We start from the raw sequence: 12,067 nt of genomic DNA on the forward strand, positions 1-12,067 counted from the left end.
GAACTCCACTGTTGCCAAATATACCATTGGTTTGCTTCTGTGCAAAAAGCATCTCGACCTACACACACACACACACACAGAGAGAGAGAGAGAGAGAGAGAGAGAGAGAGAGGAGAGAGAGAGGGGGGGAGAGGGAGAGAGAGAGCGCTTTTCAGAGCACAAATTCGAACTTGGCCTTTCTCCCGGCAAGTTTGCTACGCCAGTTACTTTTAAATAATTATTTATGCATTAGAGACTGCATGGGGAAAATACTATAACAGTAATTTTTTGGAAGTCCTACATGTTTCAAATCAGTATATAAAAAAATAGAGGCATAATCCTGGCACTTGTCCTTTGACAAAAGAATATTGGCTAAATTCATGCAACATTCTAGTCTTAAAGTAACCCATACTGGCTGGGTTCAATGACATGGTAAACTATAAATTACTATTTACAAACCATAATGACTGGACATGCTAAATCAAAACCAGGCAACCATATTATGATATCATCTATTCTGGGAATTAGATCAATACAGAATGGGACTCTTGGATTTTTAATGTCAGTACACTACAGAGTACCATTATGGTCCTTTATTGTTTTTTAGCATATTTTCATTTATAATTTAAAACTACAGGCTTCCACACGTCTGTTCTTTGTAGCCACAATCCAATTTAAAAAACCCTGGCACTCAAGTTCTATGGGTGGGTGGGTGGGTGGGTGGGCAGAGTATTTAAGTTGTTCTAAGCCCTCTTGAAGAACTATTTGCAAGAGAGAGAGAGAGTGGGGGAGAGGGAGAGAGAGGGAGGGAGGGAGGGAGGGAGGGAGAGAGAGAGAGAGAGAGAGAGAGAGAGAGAAATGTGGGTGGGTACTGGAAAGTTCTGTTGGGCATCTAGTTGCACAATTCTAACTTTAAGTTCCTCCACTGGGGAAGAGCAGGGAAACCTTTCTCTTAATCCAATCTTCTCCAAACTGAAGTCCTCCAGAAGTGTTAGAACTCTGACTTGTGAAAATGCTGTTAATAGAATCAGCAGCCACATTGACTAGAATTTCTAGAAATTGAATCAGCCATATTTGGAGAAGTTGAGCCCGAGAAGATGTCAACATTGATAATGCATAAGGACAAGTTGTCTCATTACACCAGGGGTTTTAAACTCAATTTCATAGAGGGACACATCAGGGCTTTGGTTGACCTCGGAGGCCATGTGGGCGTGGCCAACTGGATGGGCAAGTCCAGCTTGATGCCACTCCCCAAACTTCTGGCATGTTTCCTCTTCTCACTGGGTAGACCGGGCCGAAGCGCTGGACCAAAGTTTCCTCTTCTCACTGGGTACACTGGGCCAAAGCTACATGGGCTGGCTCCTACTGCGGGCCAGATCCGACCATATCGTGGGCCACATCCAGCCCACAGACCTTGAGTTTGACACCCCTCCCTGCATTATACCATTATAGAGAAGAATCGTTGTTTCTAATAAGTGCTTACCATGTTAATTATTCATTGTCTGAAAGGGATAAGAATAGTTTTTAGATGGGGTTGAACTACATTTTGAGCATTCCCCCCGCCCAGAAAAATACAGGTAGTTCTCAACTTACAACAGTTAATTTAGTGACCATTCAAAGTTACAATGGCACTGAAACAAGTGGCTCGTGACCATTTTTCACACTTATGACCATTGCAGCATCCCCATGGTAACATGGTTTACATTCGGATGCTTGACAACTGACTCACATTTATGATGGTTGCAGTGTCCCGCAGTCATGTGATCCCCCTTTGTGACCTTCTGACAGGAAAAGTCAATGGGGAAACCAGGTTCACTTAACAACTATGTTACTAATTTAAGAACTTCAGCAATTCACTTAACAAACGTGGTGAGAAAAGTCATAAAATGAGGCAAAACTCATTTAACAAATATTTCACTTAACAACATACATTTGGGGCTCAATTGTGGTCATAAATTGAGGACTACTCCTACAGGCTTCAGCCCATCTATGTTAAATTATAGAAGGGCATTCTTCAAAGTTCTTCTCTTTTCAATCAGTGTCCTACATTAGGGTACACGAGCTACCCATGAGAGGGAAAAATAAAACATTCTTATCTTAATAAAAATATTGAAAAATAAATCCCATACACACTGAATTTGCAAGCATGGGATCCAACACAGTTTCCCCTTTCCACAGAAATCAGGGCAAAAAACTACATTTTTGTTCTTCCTGTTTCTTATCCTTTGCTGTTAAGATGCAGCTTTGGATTTTAAAAGTGACTATTTTTTCCTCCTTGTTTTTATTTGCTCAAACTTTCAAAGGGATCTTTTAGTTTTACAAGGAAACCCAATTATTATTCTTGCTGCTTACTATCTTAATATATTTCCCCTTCTCAAATACTAGCTGATGATTTTTGCAGTTTTTCAAAAGGTGGAACCAACACTTCATCCTCCACATTGTGAAATAAATATTTACACAGCACCCTGAACACCTCCAAACCCAACAGACTGTCACCTTCTTTCCTAGTCTGAGCATCACCCAGGGATTTATTTTTATTTTTTTAACAAAATTGAAAAGCTGAAGATTTAAAAAAAAAGCAAATGGCAAAAGAGGAAAGAAAAGATCATTTGGAGAAAGCTTTTCTTTTTTAGTCTGCAATTTTAGAAAGAAACCATGCCATCTGCAATTTCTTTCCTCCAAAACTTTGTTAATCTTGCTACAAAAAATGTTATAGGAAAAACCACTGATGGAAACCCTAGCAAATAGCTTGTGAAATCCAGAATTTATTTGATAGCAGTTTGAAAGCATGCAAATGCAACTGGATAAATAGTTACTGCTTTGGAGGATTATTGCGTTCCATATTTTCATGCTGGCCACATGATGTTGGAAATGTCTCTCAGACATCTGGAGATGAGCACTGCCCCCTTAAAATCAGTAACAATTAGACAGGGAAACCTTTAAACCTTTATATTTATGTCACTAATCAAATGTAGTCCAATGAGTACCCTGATCTTTTCCTCTAACTACCATCTAGCATGAGGAGTGTATCAACACCTTCTACAGATGGAGATGTCACAATTTTGACCTCCTACTTAAACTTTATCCTTCAATTGGATCTTCAAAGAACAAGCTGCTAATCAAGTTATGTGAACCATACATTCTGGCATTCTAAAGTTCTCTTTAATTATTTGATACTTGTGGATATAAAACACAGGAAGAAATGGAGAACGTGTCCAGCTAAACATGTCCCTTAGACAGATATGTGTGCTATGATTAACTTATTCTCTACAATTGCTTAGATCTATCCTCAGTTGCGTACTTGTTAGTAATTTCATCATAATCTAGAGAGCCTTATACGCACAATTAGGACTTTTATATACCTTCATCTGTCATGACCTTATAAGGTACACTGAAAGTTATTTTTAAAGGAACAAGACTTCAAAATGGCATGTCACCTAGCACAGGAGATCCTAATTAAAAATCTGCTTAAGTCAACTAGCAGGCTTTGGAGTGATTATCTAGAGCAGCTTTGTCCTGCTGGTACACAATAGATATACTGCATCTGAATTCTCAGAATTGCCACCTGCTGTAATGAATCACAATGCAAAATTGCTCATACATCTTGAGGACAGGACAATCTTTGGGGTTTTTTTGGTCCAAGATCCTTTTAAACAATGAGGATCTGCCAGATTATACAATCTTAAAACATCTGTTCTTATACTAAATATATTCAATGTTTTCTAGGTCCCCTGGACCTCCGCTCTTCTTATTCTTGAATCATGAACATGATCGATCTATGTAATAAGGTGCCCTTGGTTGATTAGAGATGATCGGAGGAGAAACAGTGCTTTGGGCTCAAGCAATTTAGGGGGAAAATTCTATCATTGCTCTGGACTAGAGTTCAACTCAATTTTGTTAATGTTCATGTCAAAAGCTGTGTCATGGCAAATCAAGATGAAACACACTTTAAAAGACATTCAGAGAAAATCCCACTAGTTTGGATACAACAGATTTACAGAGCCATGGCTGTAAAAGGCCAATCAATATTTGCCCCAAATGTAGCATTAGGACAGTTTTGTTCTGCAACTAGAACAAGTGCGGCAATTCTTGTCATTTAAAAGATACTTGGTTTTTTTGCTCTGGTACCCACAGAAACAATTTACTGAAAATGGAAGGCAATTCCTTCATTTTGAAGACTACATAAGAGATAAGGCTATAAAATAGTAGTTTCAGTATTTTCAAAATAAGAGACTGGATTTACATACCCAGCTAAGCATACTATTGTTCGTTTGGGGTATTATTCTAACTTGGTCATGTTGGTTTTCAAAATAGGGTTTACAATTTAATTCAGAGGTGCATTACCTCATGTAAAAGCATACAGCCTTTATAGACCTCTAAAGCATGTTCTAAAAGTGTAACCAATAATGTGATATCAACAGGAAACGTTAAGCCAGGGAGTAATTATATTATAAATTCAAGTCTCAACTCCCAATGACTTCAAGGCATCATTTCATGCAGTTATACAGTCGTAACTTGTAAATAGCATGGTGGCCTAGAGGTGGAGTTCTTGCCTCACAATCAGGAGGCTGTGAGTTTGATCCTAGGTAGTGGCAGATATTTCTCTCTCTGGGTGCAAAGGGAAAATCTCTGCTGTGGATTCACTGTAGGCGTCAGGAAGAGCATCTGGCCAGTAAACACTCAGCTCCATTCAGTCGCCACAACTCCACCCTGATGCCAGGGATTACAGTACAGGGTCATTAACGGGAAAAAAAAATAAAGTAGTAATTTGTCTTCACTTTCTTATTTCATATTCCTAAAATTTTCCTGAAACTCTATCATCCCACTATTAACTAGGTGTGACTTGCCTACCTTCTGAAGAAGTCAAAATAAAACTAGCCTGATGCTGCTACCATACAATACTGCTACATACATTTAATTTTAATAAAAAGATAAAACAAAATCAAAGAGCTAGTTTGGTGTAGTGGTGAAGGCACTGTGCTACAAACCAAGAGACTGTAGATTCCTTTCTTAGGCATGAAGCCATCTGGGTGATCTTGGGCCAATCATTCTGTCTCAGCTCTAAGCAAATGGTAAACCATTTCTAAAATTTTGAAGGAATCAAGAAAACTGTAGGACTAGTCCAGGAAGTTGCCAAGAGTCCTGACTCAAAAGGCACAAAAAACTAAAACTCACAAAATAAATGAGATGGGTCAATTTAATGCTTTCTGGAGTTAGCCCATAGAAAACCTTTAAAAAAAATGATTGTCACCTTTAGATCAGATCAGGTTATAAATCTCTTTTTTATTTTGATGTGTGACCCCAGACTATTGTGTTGTATTCAATAATTTTAAGCACATTGTATAAATTAGCCCATAGATACTCAAGGATACAGTCTAGATTGTGGTCTTCAAACTCCTAGGCCTAAAACTCCTAGTTTTGTTAAAAATTAGAATAGGGACCATAATATGCAAGGGTAAGTAAAAAAAAGAACAGGGACCATTATATGCAGAAATAAAAAAGGCCCTTTTTCAATAGGAAAGCCATGGAATATAAGATTATTGTGGTGAGATTATTATATGTAAAGATGGAAAGATTTGACACTATCCAGAATGGAAGAATAATTGGTGAATTTGACAGCTTTTCCTGAAAAGGATAAATTGACTTCATTGATTACAGAAAAGATATTACCTACATTTACTGATGATAAGAAGCCTCTTGTGTACTTTTTGCATTGAAAACATTAAAAAAATTGAAATTGTGAATTATGGTTTTGATAATTAGACAGGATAGATTATAAAAAGAAGAGTAATATGATAAAGCTTGAGAGACAGAAAGAGAGAGAGGTTAAAATAAATTTGCTGTGAAGAATATCAGAAGGCACTTTATATCTTTATATCTAAAAATTTTAATTACACACACACACACACACACACACACACACACACACACACAGTAAACAACTAAAACCAGGATTCTTGATCTTCACATTTTTTATGTGAAGAATTGAAGTTTTACATTTTCCGTCTGTTCTGCTCAATTTCATTTGCCTTAAGAGCTTGTCCTCTGTCTGGAATGATAGGCGAAACAAATCTTTCCTTGGTGAAGCAAATTTTACTTCTTTACCCTATCAGTTGAGAAGGCTCTCAATACTTGCAGCTACTCGGAATAGCACTTAGCAATAGCACTTAGACTTATATACCGCTTTATAGTGCTTTACAGCCCTCACTAAGCAGTTTACAGAGTCAGGCTACTGCCCCTAACAATCTGGATCCTCATTTTACCCACCTCGGAAGGAGGGAAGGCTGAGTCAACCTTGAGCCTGGTGGGATTTGAACTGCCAAATTGCACGCGGCAGATAGTCAGCCCAGGAAAGCACATATATTATACCTATGTACGTTTTACAGAGTTTCACCGCAAACGATTTGACTATTTTATGCCTCTGGTCCATCTGCCACCCACATCCAGAATTTCCTCTTGCACTTACGCTTCTGGAGAAAAATCCTTCTCTTTGCAAACTTCCATCAATTTAGGTGTCAGACGATAGGCTTTTAGGGAGAGATAGCCCTGACCAGTTTTTATAGGATCTGAGAGAGAAAAAAAGGAAAACAATGAAATCTCATCTGAGCGAATCATGTTGGCTATTTTTTTGTATGTCTTTTAATTATCAGGAAAAAAATGTCAGTATTGTTTTCATACGTCTATGAAACCACAATTTGCAGAGTAAAGAAACACAAATTGCATGTATTATTATTAGTAGTAGTATTGGCATTATTAAAACCTTTAATTTTTATGGTTGAATATCAAAATATTATGCAATGATGAAAACAGATTCTAAAAGAAAAAAATAATGATTTAATTTCTAAATAATATACAATAGTGGAAAAATCTTATTGATTTAATTCCATTTCTATATAGAGATTAGTAATAAATTTATTAGTTATTTAGAATGGTTTGTTTGAGATTTTCTTGCTGGTAACTGGGTTGGGTCAGAACACATGGGATGGAGTAAGCTCCCATCCTTTGCTCCAGCTCCTGCTGGAGACATGAAAGGAGCCCACATCTGGTCGTCCTCCAGGCAATGAGATGTCACCTGGTAATCCTGGAAGCACCTTGGTGCTTCCAACATGAGGACTGTCAACTCATAAAATATTTCTATAGTTTTTTAGAGTTGCCAACAGAAAGGGAGGGGGGAGTAGTGTGGCAGCTTGGAAATCGAAAATGCATTCCATACGTGCACAATTCTAACTGGAGAACACGATTGATGACTCTTGGCTATGGATGTGTCTCATTGGAGATTATGTACCCAGGGGTTGGGGGAAAACCAGGGTTAAGGGTGACAATGAATTATGTGCCTCAGAGTCGGCTACACCCAGGCAGTGCCAGACATGTTAACTCCCAATAAATCCTTTTGAAGTTTTGGAAGTTTGGCTCGAGACTCATGATTTAATTGGGGTAACTGCCGGAATCCTGACAAAGACAATGTAACAAAAAGGATAGATGATAACTGAGAAACAAGCATGTTTTGGGGAAGATAATTCCACAGAATGAGGTGCATTAAAATTTAGCTTCTTAAAATTCCTGTCCTCCCCTTTGCCTGGGATTGAATGGTAAATATTGGAGTGAAAGTTCTCTTAAAATAACTGGTTCCATGATTTCAGAACCTCAGATGTGGGCACAAGAAGCAAAACTGAAGGGCTTCCTATTCTTATTTTTGAAATGAGAAAAAGAGACAAAGAAAATTCTTATCGTCAAAAATTGCCCATTTTGCTGCTGTATTTCATTGGTGTACTGCTGTATTTAAATGCTGTATTTCATAGGTGCAATCTTAAATGCCTGGAAAACCACATGTATTCCCATAGTTACCCCTTTTTGGACTAGAGTTTCAAAACGTGACAGCCAATATTTTAAATAGTTCCAGAAACAAATTGGGAATCAACACAGAAAGGGAAAAGAGAAAGCGGGAATCAAATTTCTAAAATAATACTAGAAAAATGAGCTTTACGAATGGTTTTTTTTTTAAATCTTCCCCAATGCAAATAAGCCAGACTCAGGATCCACACTCTAATCAACAGCATTACCTTTTACCACATTTAAGACTCAAGGGAGGTACATGATGCAACACAGTATGCAGACTCAATATTTTTTTAAAAAAACAACAACACATAGGTAAATTTTTCCAGTTGCCTTCAATTTTTTTTTGAATGTGTACATACTTAACATGTTGATGAGCATGTAAGGATGGAAAAACATATGAATTTTAAAAAGGAAAAAATATGTAGTCTTTAGGAGAAAGGCGCTTAACGTCTGTGGTGAGATAACAGATGAGGCAGACTTGCCAAACAGCAATTTAAAAAAAAATCAAACAAAAATATATTTATGCTGGTTGTCTATAACCAAACCCAGCAAAAAAAAAAAACCTTTAGCGATCAGTGATAAAATGAAAACCCAAGTAGAGTAAAACAAGTGGAAAATTCATCAGGACCTGATGATGCAATATTTCCAGCCAGAATAAGTATATACTTTAACAACTTGTTCTTTACTGTAATCCAATTGTTAACATACTGAAACAATTTAGGGGCAGCTTGTAAGATTGATCGCATTCATTAGTACTTTTTCTGACAGACACTCAGAACGTTACATTTACTTCTCAGCTGGAAACTATATGTGAGCTTGCCAGATATGGCAAAACTGTGAGTGTTCAGGGAGGGGACAGCTATAAAGCTGTTAAACTGCCTATGGTTCTGATACAGCACAGAACATCTGGTCTGGAGAACTTAGGAAACGTCGCCACTAGAAAAAAAAAAAAAAGAAATCAGCAGCAAAGGGAGTGGGAGGGGTAAATCTTCGTGCAACAAAACAGTCCAGGTTTTGTATGCTTCTATCAGATACATAAAAATTGGGAAGGGGGGGGGGGGAGAGAGAAGAGAAATACTTGGCAATCTGCTTTACGATTGGTCAGTCTTATGCCGAGCCAGACGTTCCAGCAAGCTGGGTAAGACATCTGGTGTAGCTCCACTAGCCCCTTCTATGAGGGATGGGAATTGGGAGGAATCAAAATGAAGCAGCTCCTCTGGCATTCCAAAACATACACATCAGGGCTCTGATAGCAAGAAAAATAAACAAAAAGAAGGAAACTCTGTCTAGACTTTGCTGCTGCTGAGGCTGCTGCAGACACAGAGTTGGTATTTACTTGCCAAAGGTCTGCCAAGCCAGCTCTTGGGGCAGGGAGCTGATCGGCGATGTATATAATAATATTGAGGAATTGGGGTGTTGGTGGCGGTGGTGGTGATGGAAGGAATAATACAGAAAGCCACACATGCTAACCGTAAATGAGAACGACAGATTCCTCTATGGCGTGCTGGTAACTGAACTGGGAATCCAGGAGAGCGCGGGTAACAAAGGAGCCGTAGTACGTGGACTGATACCAGCCGACATGGAGATGGTCAATATTGACATGGCGAAGACTACGCATCATTTCCATTTGATACTGAACTGGAGAGAGAGAAAAAAAAGAGAGTGACAATAAGCATTCTGTAGGATAAGTTTACATCTGAATCTCAGCCATTTCTGAAGGATGCCCTAGTGAAATAAGGCTGGGAGAATCTGCTGTCCTTTTCGGATCAGAGGAATCTCTTGAGGTTGCCAAGCTCACACACACCAAGCAGAGGCCTTGAATTCTTTGAAGCCAAAATCTTTTCAGATTTTCAAATGATTCTCTGTTGGCTTAATGTGGAGAGACAACCACAATGGATTCTAGTTTTGAAACTTGTGATTCTAAAAAGGAGGGATTAGTGAAGCAGGCAAAGCTTTGCCTACAGGAAGTCCCAGGTTCTCTGGTATGTTCAAGTAAAGGCAGCAGGTAAACGGAAACAATGTCTACTTCTTTCAGGAAAGTCCATTGCCAGAGTTGATGGGAAGATTATCCAACCTTTGAATAAGGCATTTATTCCAATTGCCTGAAGAACTGGAAGGTTAGGCTGCTCCATTCAACTCTTCAAATATCACTTTTTCACAAGTACTATTACTAAACTAAATATTCCCCATTCTGCAAACTGTACATCTGTTATTTTTCAGTGAATCTAGTAACTATTTCTCTCAAATACCATATCAATTATCTAAACTATGAAGACTGGTTAGGATTGCCTTGAGTGTAATATCAATCTTCTAAGGCATTTTCCTTGTCCAATTATGTGTCGTTCAGAAATCTAGTAAGTATCCCCTTCATCTTTTCATTCAAATCTCTTTTAAAAATCCGAACAGTATAAGAACAAAAATTGAATAGTTTGCCCCTCAATAATTTGTTTTAGTTTGAACTATTTGTACTGACTCTTTGAATATAAACATGATTTTAAATCCAGCTAAGTAACTATTAACTTCTCATGCCATCCAACTGTGTAACTAGCTTGCTAATCAGAATGCTACAAGGTACTTTTGTCAATTGCTTTGCTTTGTTTTCAAAATGGTTACAGATCAATTGCTTTATAGTCTCTCTCAAATTTCTTAAATATTGATGCCAAAATGACTGATCAACAGTTCTCTGGATTCTTTATCCTCCCCACTATTGATTTTTAACAAACATAATATCCTCTTCTCCAGTAATATGGGACTTGACTTGTTCTCCAGGATGTCACAAAGTTAATATGGAAGAATTTGGCCAGACTTTTGACTATACAAAAACTCACTTCGCCTTAAAATCACAAAGTCTAATATTATATGACATGCTCCCAGTGTTCCTACTATATTGACTAAATATTTTTTCCTTGTGTGTGTGCTAATAGAACATTTAAATTTGACTAACTCTTTTCTTTTGGTTCATGTCAAGTACAGCTGATCTTTCTATGTTGTTCTGCACTCTCTGAAACAGAAAACTGTGAGCAAGACATATCAACAATTTTATGAAAGAACTATGCTTAGCAAAATTTGACTCTCGAAGATATTGGGAGTCCCTTGTCACTACAATTTCATGCCTCTCTTATCAATTTACAATATAAAATTATAAGATCTACAGTGAGGTTCTAAAATATAAGCCATATTTTCACTGTTTTTATCCTTCCCCATTATTTTGCAGCTGTTTTAGCCTAGCCCAATCTGTCCTGGTTCCTCCAGGGGGAAAAAAAAAGATTAATTCCCTTTTTCCCTAAGACAAGGTTTATCTCTTGGTCTTTGCAATAGCAGGGCCCCAGATCTGCTAATATGGCTTTAAATCAGTCTTTCCCAACCACAGTTAATAAAACATCTATTTAGGAAATCCTATTTGGATACACTACTGATTGCAGTTATAATTCCTTCCAAAGTGAAATTGTGCTTAAATGACCTCTATTATTGCCCATGCTTACTTAAGCCCATTTCTAGTCAATCAAACTGTAATTCAGATAATATGTAATTATTTATAGCATGCTTTCTGAACTGAACAAAAGAATCTTGCTGTATTGCAGAAAAGGCCTATTTAGTTTGGCCTCCTATGTCCCAGATTGGCCAGCAAGATGCTTTTGGTAGCTTGCTACTTATTACAAGAGATGTTCATACATATATATTACCTAAATACATCTTACAATAAACCTGTATGATAGCACTGTATTAAAACTTTTATGTTCTTTAGGGGAAGAAAGACGGTGATAGTTTCAAAATAGGAATTTCATTTCAAAACAATATGCAGACTCTCAATCCCTGATTTATTTTTTAAAAAGTGAAATAATGTGAAGAAGTAACAAGAAACGTTCTGTATATTACTGAATACAGAAAAGGATTTGAGGGGACCTTGGTGCTCTCTGAGCTTGGTTGTTTTCTTGTAGACATTTCATTAACCAATAGCACTGATGATGTTACCTTGTTTGGGTAATGAAACCAAGCTTAGAGAGCACCAAGGAGCCTTCATTTCAACCTTGAGCTGCAAATATTCTCCTTCACTAGGAAAGGATTTCAACCTGTAACCATTCTCCCAATGCTATATTTCTACTTTTCCTCAACCTGGATGGTGACTTAAAATTCAGGATAGTTTGTAAGTATCTTGATCCACATTCTGTGATAGGAGTCTTAAAACTCAAGGTCCAAATCCAGCCTGCTGGGCCGAATCCAGCCCTGCTGGGTGCTTAGATCTGGCCCATGG

General features: G+C 37.7%; 1 protein-coding gene across 1 annotated transcript in view; it reads right to left on the reverse strand.

The window, feature by feature from the left end:
- EIF3H (eukaryotic translation initiation factor 3 subunit H) overlaps positions 1-12,067 on the reverse strand; it is a 67,684-nt gene that overhangs the window by 11,692 nt on the left and 43,925 nt on the right. The window contains exons 3-4 of the mRNA XM_026703581.2: positions 9,286-9,453; positions 6,446-6,545 (exon numbers count right to left, since the gene is read on the reverse strand). Coding sequence (XP_026559366.1) covers positions 6,446-6,545; positions 9,286-9,453 — 268 coding nt within the window. The remainder of the gene's footprint in view (positions 1-6,445; positions 6,546-9,285; positions 9,454-12,067) is intronic.

The sequence above is a fragment of the Pseudonaja textilis genome, chromosome 3 (genome assembly GCF_049901715.1).
Source record: "Pseudonaja textilis isolate UNSWEBS1 chromosome 3, rPseTex1.2, whole genome shotgun sequence".
Taxonomy (NCBI): Eukaryota; Metazoa; Chordata; class Lepidosauria; order Squamata; family Elapidae; genus Pseudonaja; species Pseudonaja textilis.